Source organism: Dendroctonus ponderosae, unplaced genomic scaffold (assembly GCF_020466585.1).
Source record: "Dendroctonus ponderosae isolate FM_Combo_2020 unplaced genomic scaffold, Dpon_F_20191213v2 Dpon_F_20191213_7, whole genome shotgun sequence".
Lineage (NCBI taxonomy): Eukaryota > Metazoa > Arthropoda > Insecta > Coleoptera > Curculionidae > Dendroctonus > Dendroctonus ponderosae.
This window is the reverse complement of record NW_026018916.1, coordinates 3,487,743-3,503,620: the sequence shown is the minus strand read 5'-3', so window position 1 is coordinate 3,503,620 and position 15,878 is coordinate 3,487,743. Positions and strand designations below refer to the sequence as shown.

The 15,878-nt window shown below is 40.8% G+C and overlaps 1 protein-coding gene across 10 annotated transcripts in view; it reads right to left on the bottom strand.

The window, feature by feature from the left end:
* LOC109546218 (fat-like cadherin-related tumor suppressor homolog) overlaps nucleotides 1–15,878 on the bottom strand; it is a 174,985-nt gene that overhangs the window by 8,540 nt on the left and 150,567 nt on the right. For 7 of the 10 annotated variants that reach the window (XM_048668445.1, XM_048668444.1, XM_048668443.1 and 4 more), the window contains 36 exons: nucleotides 14,584–14,759; nucleotides 14,366–14,532; nucleotides 14,163–14,310; nucleotides 13,962–14,109; nucleotides 13,677–13,905; nucleotides 13,306–13,623; nucleotides 13,021–13,249; nucleotides 12,643–12,963; nucleotides 12,372–12,586; nucleotides 12,138–12,321; nucleotides 11,860–12,084; nucleotides 11,251–11,274; nucleotides 10,080–10,183; nucleotides 9,664–10,000; nucleotides 9,400–9,609; nucleotides 9,203–9,346; nucleotides 8,978–9,146; nucleotides 8,735–8,921; nucleotides 8,527–8,671; nucleotides 7,118–7,336; nucleotides 6,804–7,064; nucleotides 6,539–6,750; nucleotides 6,305–6,473; nucleotides 6,089–6,250; nucleotides 5,771–5,908; nucleotides 5,520–5,704; nucleotides 4,826–5,189; nucleotides 2,651–2,839; nucleotides 2,455–2,597; nucleotides 2,101–2,398; nucleotides 1,819–2,042; nucleotides 1,505–1,713; nucleotides 1,247–1,449; nucleotides 1,051–1,192; nucleotides 694–998; nucleotides 334–633 (listed from right to left, as the gene is read on the bottom strand). In XM_048668445.1, the coding sequence (XP_048524402.1) occupies nucleotides 334–633; nucleotides 694–998; nucleotides 1,051–1,192; nucleotides 1,247–1,449; nucleotides 1,505–1,713; nucleotides 1,819–2,042; nucleotides 2,101–2,398; nucleotides 2,455–2,597; nucleotides 2,651–2,839; nucleotides 4,826–5,189; nucleotides 5,520–5,704; nucleotides 5,771–5,908; nucleotides 6,089–6,250; nucleotides 6,305–6,473; nucleotides 6,539–6,750; nucleotides 6,804–7,064; nucleotides 7,118–7,336; nucleotides 8,527–8,671; nucleotides 8,735–8,921; nucleotides 8,978–9,146; nucleotides 9,203–9,346; nucleotides 9,400–9,609; nucleotides 9,664–10,000; nucleotides 10,080–10,183; nucleotides 11,251–11,274; nucleotides 11,860–12,084; nucleotides 12,138–12,321; nucleotides 12,372–12,586; nucleotides 12,643–12,963; nucleotides 13,021–13,249; nucleotides 13,306–13,623; nucleotides 13,677–13,905; nucleotides 13,962–14,109; nucleotides 14,163–14,310; nucleotides 14,366–14,532; nucleotides 14,584–14,759 (7,403 nt within the window). The remainder of the gene's footprint in view (nucleotides 1–333; nucleotides 634–693; nucleotides 999–1,050; nucleotides 1,193–1,246; nucleotides 1,450–1,504; nucleotides 1,714–1,818; nucleotides 2,043–2,100; nucleotides 2,399–2,454; nucleotides 2,598–2,650; nucleotides 2,840–4,825; nucleotides 5,190–5,519; nucleotides 5,705–5,770; nucleotides 5,909–6,088; nucleotides 6,251–6,304; nucleotides 6,474–6,538; nucleotides 6,751–6,803; nucleotides 7,065–7,117; nucleotides 7,337–8,526; nucleotides 8,672–8,734; nucleotides 8,922–8,977; nucleotides 9,147–9,202; nucleotides 9,347–9,399; nucleotides 9,610–9,663; nucleotides 10,001–10,079; nucleotides 10,184–11,250; nucleotides 11,275–11,859; nucleotides 12,085–12,137; nucleotides 12,322–12,371; nucleotides 12,587–12,642; nucleotides 12,964–13,020; nucleotides 13,250–13,305; nucleotides 13,624–13,676; nucleotides 13,906–13,961; nucleotides 14,110–14,162; nucleotides 14,311–14,365; nucleotides 14,533–14,583; nucleotides 14,760–15,878) is intronic. The other 3 variants (XM_048668446.1, XM_048668450.1, XM_019917095.2) reach the window with 1 other exon arrangement.

The following is a 15,878-nucleotide window of genomic DNA, read 5'->3' as shown; positions in this document are numbered from 1 at the left end:
GCCAGGTGGTCGGATCCAAGTTCGTTGGTTAAGTTTATGTTGTTGATGGTGTTCGTTAAGTTTCTTGTGTACAGTAGAACGTCCGGTGTTGAATCCGGATTTTCGGGCATCAGAAAAGTTGGTGGGGTGTGCTGTTTTATAAAGTCCGAATTTTGTAAAAATCTTTGAAGCTGTTTCGTTTTTGTTCAAATTAAAGTCGCCTATAATTATTGAATATTTATAGAGGCTTGCTTTGGTCAGTATGTTTTGTTCTAATCTGTTTGTTTTTAAATGTTTATCTTAAGAAAGCATGGTTGAGTGCAACGGATATGTGGACATCCCCAGTTCGCTTACCTGTTGGTTGTATGGTTCTAACTCTTAAGCTTAGGCTGAGCTGGTCTTCGATCGACTTCTTGTTGATTATTCGATACTGAGAATAACTTTTCCCACTGAAAGATATCGGGTTTCTTGCAATATAGCAGTTCTGGTCGTGGCATTTGGATATATCAACGTCGCAAGATGGGCCTGCGAATCCTTCAGGACATTGGCAGGAATATCCTGTTTGAGAAGCGTCTGGAACGCAAAGCTTGAAGATTGGGCAGGGTTCTCGGGCGCATTCGTTCACTATTGTGTCACATCGATCGCCTCCATATCCTGCATTTGATTAAAATTAGATTTATTCCATTCGGTTGGAGAAAGATCAAGATTATCCACCTTCTTTGCACAAACAGTCCAACTTCTGCCGATGCATTGGCGAGACGAAACTGGTCACATCAGTGGAAACTGGATCAATGGTAGCGGTGTTCAGTGTAAAGTGATCCTGGCATATCCCGTACATGCAGTACTTATTGTTGCACTTTGGCCTGATTATTTCCTCCACTACTAGCTTGGTGCTTTCTTCTAGTTCTTCTAGATTGTCGCTGATTGCTTTTCTGATGGAATCTGATGAGTAGAAGCCCTTGTCTGGCTTGCGGACCGTAAAAAGCACGTCTAGGTCTTGATGTATGTAGCGTTTGGCTCTTTGAAATTATGAATGTTAGAAAACCAATAATTGTCCAAAATCGTCGTTACCTCTCAAATTGGTTCGCGTTCATCGTTTCATTTAGATGCCTTTTGGCTCTTAGCAGGTCTTCATCCCGCGAAGGTTGCACGCTGATGATGACAATGTCTTTCAGCTTGCAGCTCATGGCGTTTTTAATCGATTTCACGAAACCTGCAAGGAGAAGAATTGGAGTTATGAGGACTTATTTTGGTTGCTAAAGATCACCTTTTTTATGGCTCAAAATGAAGGCTTCTGGGCTAACGTCCCTAAAGCGAATTCCCACGGAGTTTTCCAGCATGGTGTCCGTGAGGATTTCCACATTGATCTTCACAATACTATGGGTGAAGAACTTCCCATCGGTCACCGAAACGTTGAGTCGATATTCGCCCACATCCAAGCGCGGTAAGGCTGTCAAGGTGCCATCCGAACTTAAACGGTACACGATTGGCAAAGCTTGTTTATTGGAAATTTCCTGCAACTTACCGGTTAATTTGGAATAATTCGTGTGTTGGATAGGCGATTCCAACCGTTGGATAGAGCGCATATGTGAGAGTGTCATACTGATCTTGATCGTTCGCGTACACTTTGCCTATAATGCTGCCTGGGTACTCGTCCAGGTAGGAGTTTATGGTGATTTCCAAAGGAGTTATTATTGGAGGGTATTGGGATTCTTCGATTACTTTAACCAGAACCTGTAAATGCGATAAACGAAGTAGTTTTTCAGCTGCAGTTGAAATGCCTTGCCAGACGCAGTCAATAAAGACCGGTCAAATTGCCTGCAATAAAACTTATCTTACCCAAGTATCGGAATACAACGGCGGACTTCCATTATCAAACACCCGAATTTGCAACAAATAGTTATTGCGAATTTTATGGTTAAACTTCGCAGCAGTTCGCAAATTACCGTCTTGATCCAGACGGAAAGAATTGCCATCGTTGCCCACCCGGATATCGAACGTATAAGGAACGGTATTCGGCACAATATCCCCGTCGGTGATTTTGAATTGCAATATTGAATGTCCTAAATGGAAAAAATTTCAATAATTTTTATCCATGCAGCGCAATTAGATAATGCTTACCCAGCGGCTTGTTTTCCTGGATAACTGCGGTGTAATTTGGCTGTGAAAACGTTGGCGGATTATCGTTAGCATCGGCTATTTCAATGCTCAGCGTAGTTTGGCGCGATAGAACTGGAAGGCCGTTGTCTTTGGCCAAAATTTCCAGCAAATAGCTGGAAATAGTTTCCCTGTCCAAGGGCGCTGCAACCGTTACATGCCCAGATTTGGGATCGATTGAGAATTGATTCAAATTGTCACCGCTCACAATTGAGTAGGACACTTTGGCATTCTCTTCGCCATCTATATCGATAGCAGTAATCTGGAAAAGACACCGTTACGCCCCAGATTAACCAAACCGACCGGGTATCTACGCACTTGTACGACTTGGCCGCCAATCTGGATATCTTCCCGAACTCTCGCGCTGTATGATCCTTGCGAAAACACCGGAGCATTATCGTTGCAATCGGTTACACTGATGTTTACAGTGGCCACATTGCTCAGCGGCGGTATTCCTCCGTCTGGAGGTTTGAACCATCATTAGAAGCAACCAGGAGGACACAAGGGAACTTACCAATCGCTTGTATGGTCAAAAAGTAATCCTTGGCACGCTCGAAATCCAACATATCAGCAATGGTGATCACGCCACTTTTGTTGTTGATGGCGAACTTCTTGTGTTCATTGCCGCCGATGATTGAGTAGTAAACTTCCGCATTGGCTCCGATGTCTTCCGATGTGGCCTGAACTCGTACTACTTCAGTACCTGTGAATGAATGAAAGGAAGAAAAATTGTTACTTGGGCTGCTTCTTAGGTCGGGGACAATTCAATGAGGGCAAAAAACACGGTTGTGAAATTTTTATTTTTTTGGTCGAAAATTTCATAAGGTATGAGGTCGTTTTTTCCAAAAAATTCAAGTTTCTCAAAATACCTCGACTGATACATCATTTTCATCGGAAAGAGCCAAGGAATGCAACGAGCTAATTAAAAGACACCGGGGCCTTTCCAGTTCCCAAATAATCAACATTTTCTGTCTATTTTCAACGGTTTTTGCGCGGTCGCAATCTTCAACGGACGTTATCTTCCTTATTATCGACCCACAACTTTTATATTCGCTATTCGGCAGCTTCTTAGGTCGGAAACAATCCAATAAGGGCAAAAAACACAATTGTGAAATTTTGATTTTTGGTCGAAAATTTCATAAGGTATGAGGTCGTTTTTTCCAAAAAAATTCAACTTTCTCAAAATACCTCGACTGATACATCATTTTCACCGGAAAGAGCCAAGGAATGCAACGAGCTAATTAAAAGACACCGGGGCCTTTCCAGTTCCCAAATAATCAACAATTTCTGTCTATTTTGAACGGTTTTTGCGCGGTCGCAATCTTCAACGGACGACATCTTCCCTATTATCGACCCACAACTTTTATATTCACTATTAGGCAGCTTCTTAGGTCGAAAACAATCCAATGAGGGCAAAAAATACGATTGTGAAATTTTGATTTTTGGTCGAAAATTTCATAAGGGTCAAAATTTCATGAGGTCGTTTTTTCCAAAAAAATTCAACTTTCTCAAAATACCTCGACTGATACATCATTTTCATCGGAAAGAGACAAGGAATGCAACGAGCTAATTAAGAGACACCGAGGCCTTCCAGTTCCCAAATAATCAAAATTTTCTGTCTATTTTGAACGGTTTTTGAGTGGTCGCAATCTTCAACGGACGATATCTTCCTTATTTTCGACCCACAACTTTTATATTCGCTATTGGGCAGCTTCTTAGGTCAGAAACAATCCAATAAGGGCAAAAAACACGATTGTGAAATTTTGATTTTTGGTCGAAAATTTCATAAGGGTCAAAATTTCATGAGGTCGATTTTTCCAAAAAATTCAACTTTCTCAAAATACCTCGACTGATACATCATTTTCACCGGAAAGAGCCAAGGAATGCAACGAGCTAATTAAAAGACACCGGGGCCTTTCCAGTTCCCAAATAATCAACAATTTCTGTCTATTTTGAACGGTTTTTGGGCGGTCGCAATTTTCAATGGACGACATCTTCCTTATTATCGACCCACAACTTTTATATTCACTATTAGGCAGCTTCTTAGGTCGAAATTTCATGAGGTCGATTTTTCCAAAAAATTCAACTTTCGCAAAATACGCCGACTGATACATCATTTTCATCGGAAAGAGACAAGGAATGCAACGAGCTAATTAAGAGACACCGGGGCCTTCCAGTTCCCAAATAATCAACATTTTCTGTTTTTTGATTTTTCCAAAAAATTTCTTAGGTCGGAAACAATCCAATAAGGGCAAAAAACACGATTGTGAAATTTTGATTTTTGGCCAAAAATTTCATAAGGGGGTCGTTTTCGGGGTAATGAGGTCGTTTTTTCCAAAAAATTTATGTTTCTCCAAATACCTCGACTGAGACATCATTTTCATCGGAAAGAGCCAAGGCATGCAACGAGCTAATTAAAAGACACCGGGACCTTTCCAATTCCCAAATAATCAACATTTTCTGTCTATTTTGAACGGTTTTTGAGCGGTCGCAATCTTCAACGGACGATATCTTCCTTATTATCGACCCAGAACTTTTATATTCGCTATTCGGCAGCTTCTTAAGTCAATAGAAAAAATCAAATTTGTTCATTTTTAACATACAATAGATACGAATTTTTGTTTTCATCAAGGACCCCAAAGTTAAGACAAAACACACAACTAAAAGGATTTTGTAAATTTGCACTTACCAATGGCATCGATTTCTGGAACAGTAGCAAAGTAGTACTTGTTGGCAAACTCTGGCGGATTATCATTGATATCCTGAACATTCACGATCAAACTGGCGATACTGGAAAGTTGCGGTGTTCCCTGATCCACAGCCTGGACAGTCAGGTTGTACATCGCCCTAATTTCCCGATCCAGAGGCTTTGCCAGCGTCACAATTCCACTCTCAGAGGCCATCAGAAAGTGATCGTTAAATGAGTCAATAAAGGAGTATTTGATCTTTCGGTTGATGCCAATGTCGGCATCGGTAGCGTGAATTTTTGTTACTAAAGTGCCGACTTCAACGTCTTCTGGAAGGGCTACTGAGTAATACGGTAGGCTGAATAGCTGGAAATTGTTTGAAACTGTTATCATCAGGTTCAATTGGGGGTTGCAGTTAGAAGAGGAAAGACATGTGGGTTTTTTCAAAGATCACTCGCACAATGATGAACATTTACAACCACCAGAATTTAAGAATTTATAACAGTTCTAATTTCCTTTTCATTTAAGATTATTATTATCCTGGTGGCTCCAGGAAAATGTCGTTTTCCTTTTTGAAAAGTTTAAAAAAAATTATTTGACTTGATGTTGCGTGTGATTATGAACTGGCAATAAACTCTGATCGATTGATGCACTAAACATTCTTCGAAAACTAGGGCGTTCTGAATGAATACTTACCGGTGGATTATCGTTTAGATCGGAAATAACCAACTCAATTTGCGAGGAACATTCCCAGGTCGAATGCTCTTTGTCGTGTACGTGAGCGGTTAACATATATTTGGATTGATTTTCTCGGTCCAAGTACATGATCGTTTTCAAATCTCCGGTGTTTTTATCTAAGAAGAAGCTTTCCGATCCATCACCTGCGAGAATATTTGAAAAATAAGCGCCAAGTCTGATTCAATCGTTTGAAATCTATTAATTATTACCTGATAAAACATATTTTAACTTTGAATGTTCTGGACCATCAGCGTCACTTGCCAAGACGGAAAGTACGAAAGATCCAGGCAAAATGCCTTCTGATAGGACTTGTCGATAACGGTATTTCAAGCAGTACGGAGGATTATCTAAAAATGAAGTGCTTGTAATATTTATTTTTTGTTTGCATGTTCCCCAGCGTGAATTCTAAAGGTGAGTCGTTTCTTTAAGTATAAACTTCTAAACTCAATTCGCTTCATTTCCACAAAAATTGTCCAAATTTCCGACTCAACATAACAAGTCTTCCATATAATAAAGTAAGTTCTTACCATTTGCATCGAGCACCATCACGGTAACCTTGGTTGTATCGGTAAAAAGGCCGTCAGTTACCAAAATGTTTAGGTTGTAAGTAGCCAGTTTTTCTCGATCCAGACTTTTTGCAACGTATAATTCTCCAGTTTGGCGAATTTGGAACTGCGAGCTTGGGTCACCTAAACCACAATTTGATCAATTTGGGTTAAATGAGTTATTCCTTAAGCAATTACCTGCGATAATATAAAATTCTACCGGAGTGGACAAATCGCTATCCAAATCTGTGGTGGTTAGGGTTAGAAGAACAGTTCCAGGCAGAGCGTCCTCCTTAACACTGGATTGATAAAGCTTTTCTTTGAAAAGCGTCGGGCTGTCGTTGTAGTCTTTTAATTTAATTGTGACCTAAAAAAAAACACAAATAACAAATATTCACAATCTTATGTTATTATTGGTGCTGTTAAACTCACAGAGGTTCGAGTGGAATGCTTTGGATTTCCATTATCAGTGGCCGTGACATAAAACTTGTATTCTGGCCTGGTCTCTTTGTCCAGTTTAACCAACGTGCTCAGCCATCCAGTGTGAGTGTCTATAGCGAAATAGTCGACTATTTCCGAATTTTCCGACGTGAAGCTGTATCTTACTTCGCCGTTGCTTCCCTGATCTTCATCGTGGGCGATAACTGAAAATCCTCGAATTAGTCCATGGGTATTTAAAGCGAAATAAAAATCGTACGCTTCATTATCGAGGATCCTTCAGGCACATTCTCCGCCAAAATGAGCTTGTAGGTGCTGTTTTCGAATATCGGGGCATGATCGTTCTCGTCCTGCACCTGCAGGACAATTTCAGCCAGCGCTGATAGCGGAGGGCTGCTATCGGTTAAAGCCAGCACACCAATCAGATGGGTTGGTTGTTTTTCAAAATTCAATGGCCGCGCCAACACCACCTGGCCTTGGCCATCGATGGAAAATTGCGGATTTTCTTCCGAGTCCGACACTGCAAGCAACAAACATTAGCTAGTATCCGAGCTTGCCAATTGAAAAACTTACCAATCTCAAAGTTAACGGACACATTAGAGAAGACTTTTAGTTTGGTAATCACCGTTCCAGTGGCCGAGTTTTCCGATAGGAAGAATTTGCTTTCTTTTCGCTCAAAAGTCGGAGGAAAATCGGATGCGCCCATAATGAGAATAACCACTGGCAGGTCGCTGTGTTTTTCCGGTTTTCCTTTGTCGGTTGCTCGGACAAAGAACTGGAACACTTCTCCCACTGAAATGTGCATTTGTTGCTTAGTAAATGGGAAAGAAGGTGGATTTTTCGATTGCTTGAACCGTTCGATTATTCACCAGAGAAATAAAATTGTCGAAAGAACTAGTGGCCGTCGTGGAAAATAAATTTTTGCCCGATTGAATGCAGAAACTAATAAGGGGCAGAGGTTGAATTTTTCTAAAAATATCAGTTTTCTCAGTGATGCGAATTCTGCCGCATTTTTATCTAAAAAAAGCGAGAAATGCAACGCGCTCATTGAAAAACGCAATAGATTTCAAATCCTAAATAATCGATATTTTGGGGACATTTTAGGTACTTTTTGAGCGTTTCCTATCTTTAAACGAGCATTTCTTTCTTATTTTATACCAAAACACTTTAAATATGCTCATTGGGCAAAAAACCCTCTTGGGTCGAAACAATCGATTGAACTCTAAAAACTTGCATGTTAATTTTTTGAATTTTGACCGAACCGAAAATTTCATAGGGTCGATTTTTTTAAAAATATCAAATCTCTCAATTTTTATTTCAAGGCGACCAGAAATCCAATCAGCTCATTGAAAACTCTACAAGTTTGAGATCCGAAATAACCGAGATTTTTGTTTAGTTTTCGAGTTTTCTATCTTTAATCAATTAATTCCTCCTTATTATTTGAAACCGAGTGAACTCACTGAAAAACGCACTGGAAGTTCGATATCCGATAAAATCGATAATTTTGCAAATTTTAAGTACTTTTTCAGCGTTTCCGATCTCTAACCGACCATTTTTGCTTTTTCATAAACCCACCCAAGAAAATACACATTGAGGAGCTTTTTAGGTCGGAGATAATCTATTGAGTTCAAAAAACATGCATATGAATTTTTGAATTTTGGCCGAAAATTTCAAAGGGGGCGAAGTCGATTTTTCCAAAAAACATTAATTCTGGAAGCAAGGAAGCGAATAATACAATGAGCTGATTTGAAAATGCTTTAGGCATTCGGGAACCGAATTAATGAAATTTGTTGACCAATTTTGAGCGGTTTTTGAGCTGCCACGATCAACCGACGATATCTTCTATCTTATGCAGTAAATACTGTACAAATGCATATGGAACTTTTTCGTTGGAAAGCTTTATGTATATCGTTGTCGTTCACACCAATAAATACATATTCGCATAATGGAAAAATCAAAATCTCCAAGGTTTTGCGGCTTACCCCATTGATTGACATTTCTAATGAGAAACAATTCCCCTGTAGATGGATTGATACCAAAAATATTGGCGACTTCCGATGATTTCCTCTCGTAAATTGAATACTCCAATTGGGCTGCCGGGCCTTCATCCGCATCAGTGGCTTTGATCTGGAAAATTGCAATAAATGATGAGGTTTCAAGTAAAATTCCTTCTTCAGCTGCTCCACTCACCTTAGAGAATGTAACCCCCGTTGTCAAGTTTGAAGCAATGCAGATTTTATACTCCTTGAGCAAAAATCTGGGGGCATTGTCGTTTTCGTCCAAGACCTTCACTCTTACGGTCAAAAAGTCGCTTAGTCCTCCTCCATCTGTTGCCATCACTGGAATCTCGTACTGTTTCTGCTTCTCACGATCCAAACTGCCCGGAAAAAAACCAAAATGAATCCCAAGATTCGTTTTCAAACGTTCACATACATAGTTTTGGTGGTTATTTTTCCGCTGCTTGCATCGATGCTGAAAGTTTCACTAAGCAAATCCGAATGGATGCTATAGGTGATGGTTCCGAATTCGCCAAAATCCAAATCGGTCGCATTTACTATTGCTACCAACACTCCAGGCATGCGATTTTCAAACACAGCTACGTCTAAAATCAGAAAAAAATTACTATTTGATTCACATTAAATTATGTGTTAGTCTTACCGACAATGACATCCCTAAACTTGGGCGGATGTAGATTAGCCGGAATAAGTTCCACTTTGAGTCTGGCGAAGTTCGTGTAAACCCCATCGCTCACTGATACATTCAGCAGCATCATCTGTTGGTTTCCGAAGTTGGCTAAATTGACTGAAATTTGAAAACAATTAATATGTGGGATAAAAAAAAACAGAAAATTGTACCCAATGAAATAATTCCGGTGTTCGGGTCCATTGAAAAGGTTTGTTGCTCATTGCCAGCCACCATGGTGTATTTCAGACTGTCCTGGTCAATATCATCCAGATCACTGGCCTTTACGATCGTAACAAACTGGTCTCGTTTGGAGGAAACCGACAAGCCGCAGGAATATGAGGAGAGCTCGAACTTTGGAGGATTATCGTTCATGTCCAGTACTAAAACATTTATTTGCACACAAATGGAAATAGTGGCAATTTACACGCCTTTACCTGTAACCCATACATGAGCAGTGGTGTTCAAGCTGGGCACCCCTTGGTCGGTAGCAATGACCTCAAAATGATGTTCGCTGGCCATTTCATGGTCCAAACTCTGCTTTAAAAAGATCTTTCCTTCCAGCTTATCAATGTAAAAGTAGTCAGTGGCATTGTTGTCCTTATCCTTTTGGATCGAGTAGGTTATATCTTGATTAATTCCTGTATCATTATCGTGAGCGACCACTGTTAGGACGTGGGAGCCGAACTGAGCAGCCTCTGATACCGAAATGTTGTAATATTCTTGACTAAACTCAGGCGGGCAGTCATTAACATCCGTTAGAACTATCGATACCTGAAAGGGTTATTTTAAACATTTCAGTGGCCGTTTTTGAACAGGATTTTTGGTTCATTTTGATATGGTTTCCACTTACTGGCACTTCTGCATACACTCCGGACACGGAATCAGTTGCCCGTATTAGAAGCTCGTATTGGGGGGTCTGTTCAAAGTCCAGCTCGTCCACAACGGAAATGACACCTAAAAATATAATAAATTCAATTTTGGAAACCGCGAGGATTCAAGAATGAGGAAACGTGTATAAAAGTAAACCAAAAAGAGTTCAACTGTGGGCAAATCAATATTTTCAAGCAGCTTGGAATTTTCACGAGGAGGAAAAGCGCCGATGAACCAACTTCTATCAGTTAGCTAATGTGGAAGGGAAAGCTGTTGAATTTAATCAGAGGTGAAATGGGCAAGATATAAAGTGAACCTACAAAAATTAAAACGACAACAAAACTGAATAGTTCAGACCGATGCAGGTGGCGAGTTTTTAAACAAGTTCAATTAATTAATTAATTTCTTGAATCTAGGCTGTTGAAAATACTAACAGTTGTGCTTTAAATTATGGTTAAAGCGTGGAATATAGACAAAAGGAGCAATATGAATTAAATATAAATTAATTAACATCATTTTTAAACAATTTCGATTAAATTCGTAAGTTTGCTTGTCTAAAATGCAGTGAAGGAAAACGAGAAACCGAATATTAAAAATATCAATTGCCTTCAGCGGTTTTTAACAAATATATCTACAATTGGAATATGAACAGTTGGGCATTTTCTTTTCTACGTGGCAAGTCGCGGGGATTGAAAATCTCTCTCACTAATCTAAAAAGGAATTTATCTACACCACCTTTCCAACTAACATTAGAGAAAAACAGGCAAAAGTTCCCTAAAATTAGTAAAGTTTTCTAATAAGGTCTCATGCGGTTAGCGCGTGGGTTAGAAAAGCAAAAATGCGGTATTAGTGTTAGACAAGAAAGGAAATTTATCTTCGATCCACATTATCTCTTTTGTTTACAACAGCGGGGGCAAAGCGAGAGGTAAATTACCAACATCGACAAAGTTTAATGAATTAAAATGACCGAAATCAATTCCTGTAACTTTAAAATTAGACTTCCAGTCCCATTTCGGCATTGTTTGAATATTCAATATTGAGGAGAAAAGAGATAAGTGGTCGGGTTCATGCGTCTAATAATACAAAACACACAATAGCTGGTCTCAATGAAACAAAGCAAAAGCTCAAATAAATTTAAGACTAATACTCACAAGGCCCATTGTTACTCTCTGGAGCTGCGAAAAACAAGGGATTTATTAATAATTCGGATTTTAGAGAGTAGGCTCTTAAGTCTTTACATTAGAGTTAATGTAGGGTTGTTTTGTCAATGTTGTTCAGTCAAATTAACTGTTTTAATGATTCCAAATGAGGCTGCTAAAAACGAGACTGTGCTATTACTGGGGGCCTTCAGCAGCCCCTTGAAATATTACAACGTGCCATATTAATGTTAATATAGTTAAATCGGAAAATCCAACACCACTCCTTAAAGTTAATTAGGCCAATCTGGGTACTGAGTGACTTAATTAAAAAAACTGAACGGTTAAATCCTACAGGGAAATCTCACACCGCACACTAGAATACCTTTAGGGGCACCATTGGAATTTAAAACGTAAGCTAGAAATTCCCTAAGGTTCCCAGTTCTGGTCTTAGCTCGAAATGAGCGCAGCGATGTCACTAAATAGTAAAACTCGATTTAAGTGTTTGCTCATATTTTTTGCAAATCAAGATCAATGCTCTACTAACCAGTTTCGTATAGTTCTAACATTTCAGGGAAAAATGTGGGTTTAAACAAGACAAACGGTTAAGTGAGTGGCACTTACCAGTATTAAAATCAAGCGTGAATTCTTCCAGCTCGTTGCCTCGCACAATACTGTAAATTAACTTCCTCGACAAAGGCGATTCGGCTTCAATGGAAATGGACAATGGAGAGTGCAATTCGACGTTTTCGGGCACCATTTCCGAGTAGAATTGTTTTTTGAACACCGGCATTGATCGGTCGATGACCTTTATGTGGACCTTAACATCGGTGCGACAGGGTGTTATTCCTGCAATTGCTCTTCCATTGAATAACAACGGCCCAACTTATCGTGATTAGTACCTTTGTCATAGGCGGCGATTAGGAGCTCGTATTCTCTGTTGTGGCCTTCCAGGTTTTGTTTAATTTCTATATCGCCCGACTCTCTTTGCACTTTGAACAGCTCACCATGGCCCTTAATCAGCTCATATCGGACTTCACCGTTATCTGAACTATCCAGGTCAATGGCATGGACTTTGGTGATCACCTAGGAGGGAAAAGTGAGCCAGCCGATCGAGGGCATTCGGGTGTTCTTACCGATCCTTTTTCATCGTCCACGGATACCACAGCATAGTAGGGCAAGTTGACGAACATCGGACAGTTGTCGTTTATATCCAAAACCGTTACATTCACTATAACATGCGCCACTCTTGGTCGTTCCCGATAGGGCAAGTTGCTTCTTGCTTCCACTATCAGATGGTAGTTGTCTTTCATTTCCCGATCGAATTTTGCCCCAGTGGTCCGGATCACACCTAAGTGGCAATGTTTTCAACTCCGACCGATCCCCGGACTTACCATTATCTCTTACCTGAAGTCGGCCCAATGGCAAACATATCAGTGGGATTAAGAATCCGGAATTCGATGTGCTCGTTCAAGGCGCTTCCGAGCACATTCACCACGCAAACGGTGATAATTTTCGTGGAATTCTCCATAATAGTGCCCTCATAGAAGGTCTTTTGGAACACCAGGCCGCTGTTGTCGGATTCGTCCACTCTGATGTAGACTTTGGCTACGTTCGAGAATTTTCCATCGGAAACGCGGACGTGCAGCTTGTATGAAGCTGAGGATTTCAGATTTTCTGGATCCACTAACGTGATTATGCCAGTTTGGGAGTCGATCTTGAAAGCTCCTGAATGAATATCAAAAATTTAGACTAAAGTGTTCAGACCAAAACCTTACAACTTACCCAACTTGTTGCCTTCAATAATGTCATATTTCAAAAACTGTCCTTCTGAGCTATCAGGATCGACGGCGTCCACTTGAATAACGGCCACGTTCTTGTAAGAGGGCAGCAGAATGGTCACATTGTAGACAGGGCTGGAAAATATCGGCGGACAATCGTTTATGTCCGTCACCTCGATATCGACAGTGGCAATCGTCTCCGAAAAAAGCTTGGGCTTCCCCATATCTGAGACCTGCAAAAATCCCTGCCGATCTAGAGCCCTGACTTGGTGTATTTTTTGCTTCATACCTGTACATGGAAACTGAATTTGGGCAAAGTCTCATGGTCCAAGAGCCGCAGGGTTCTGATCGCGCCAGTGTTGGAGTCGATTTGGAAATACGTCCTCGGGAGAATCTCCTGGATATCGAAGTTGAGCAGCGCGTTCCGATCACTGTCCGCGTCGAAAGCCCGAATCACTAACGGTTTGCTGGAATTGGTCAACACCAAAGACGTTACTGGGGCCGCCTCGCTAATCACGCCAAAGTATTTCAGCTGAAGAAACTCTGGAGCGTTGTCGTTCTTGTCCAGGATGTGAATGATCACGTTGCAAGTGGCTGATATCGAGGCCTAGAAACCCGTTGATTAGCCATAGTTTCCGGCGAAAGCCTTCAAGGTTTTACCATATTGATGGCTATCACAGATAAGTTGTAGAATTTATTGGTCTCATAGTCCAAGTACTTCTGAGTGGTAATCACCCCGGTACTTGGACTGATTATGAAGCTGTCGCCGCTGTTGCCGTCCAGAATCTCAAATTGCAATGAGGACATGCTTCGCACGTCCAAGTGGGCCACGTAGCTGCCCAGCGGCTGATCTTCGTAGATTTCTGCAGCAATTTCCTTATTCACAAACCTAAAACAGGAGCCAGTTGGTTGGTTAAGGCCTTCGATGCCGATGCTCCAGCTAACCTGGGAGGAGCATTGTCAGCCATGGTCAAAGAAATATGGGCGGGGACAGTCGACCAAAGAGGAGGCTGGCCATGATCAGTAGCCCGAATATGTAGAGTGTATTCTGAGGCGCTTGCCAGGTCCAGTTCCCTGGCTATGCTGATGGTCCCTGAAAATTCCTAGAGTATTCAACAGCTCAGGCGTTTCCTGGGATGGACATACCGAGATCAGGATCAATGTTGAAGACATTGCCGACGTTTCCTGATACAATTGTGTAGGTGATTCGGGCGTTTTCGCCTTTATCATGGTCGACTGCTAGGGCTTTGAGGACAACGCTTCCAATCGATGCAGTTTCGTATACCTTTCCCACCTGCAAACGCTCATGATTTACAGGCCCTGGTTCAGATATTTTCTTGCAAACTTACAAGGATCTTATCAGAGAAATGCGGGGCATGATCATTATGATCGTGCACAATAACGTGCACTCTGGCCAGGTTTTTCTTCGCAGGCGTGCCAGCATCGCGCACCATTACAGTGAGAATGTGCTCACTCAAAGTCTCTCGGTCCAGGTTCGTGGCCAGGCTTATTATGCCTGGAATATCGTTCGTACAATTGAATGGTTTATTAGTCTTCAGGCATTTACCGGTAATGGAATCCAGCTTGAAGGTTTTCAACGACAAAACATTCTCGGCCGAATAGAAACTGTAAATCAGTCGGTCGTTTTCATCCTTATCTGTCGCTTGGAGTTTTAAGATTTCCGTTTCCACTGGCACGGCCTCTGATATTTCCACTTTGTACAAACTTTCGCTGAATTCCGGCCTGGATACAAAACCGGAATTAGATTCAGTCACATGTTGAATAACCAAATGCAATGGAAGATGGGCAAAGTTCGTATGTTTGCTAATTTTTTAGGGGTGTGCATAGAACAAACGGGAGAAATTTTCTACAGTCAATTTTATCATTATTCAGGTTAAAGTAATTGTTCTCCAAATGTATCTATTTTTGCAAGATCTCCACTTTGTTTCAAGGCTAAGAAAGATGATAAGTCCGAGCCAGGTTCAAGTATTTATAGGGTGTCCCTAAGATGCGCGGAGTAAATACTATCATAAATGTCGTAGGTTAAAATATGAACAACTTCCTCAGTTCAGGCGTACAATATTCTTGGGTCCACACTGCATTTCACTTTGAAATCTATCTTTTGATTTTTAACTTTTTTCACGCGGTTATACCTGCAAGGGCAGATCCAGGGGGGGTGAGTTGATCCCCCCATTCAATTCTCTATCCAACGATGCCAAAACGAATTCTGTGGCTCGAATGGTTCTTGAGAAACGAAAAAGCAGCGTCATGTTCAAGTGGATTTTGCAACTCAAAAAAAAAACACGCAAATCTAAAACTTCTTGAATTCAAGCCTTTTTTGAGAAAACTGCCAACATTTCCCCATCCATGGTTCACTTTCTAAAAAGGCCATTTATTTCTCTCTAGAATAATGTACAAATGAGCGTTCTTGCTCATTTTGCGTGCGAGAAATGAGCAAAAACGGGACGGAAAACATGAAATTTTGGCATAATCTTGCAGCTAAGTGTCTGGTATTCAAATTTCGCTTTCTGTGTCAAAACTACTCGAATTTCCTCACTCACGTTGTTACGACTGAATCGACTTTTCCATTCTCTATACAACGACGTCAAAACAAATTCTGTGACTCGAATGGTTCTTGAGAAACTTCGAAAAAAGCAGCGTCATGTTCAAGTGGATTTTGCAACTCAAACAAAACCACGCAAATTTAAAACTTCTTGAATTCAAGCCATTTTTGAGAAAACTGCCAACATTTCCCCATCCATGGTTCACTTTCTAAAAAGGTCATTTCTTTCTCTCTAGAATGATGTACAAATGAGCGTTCTTGCTCATTTTGCCTCCGAGAAATGAGCAAAAACGGGACGG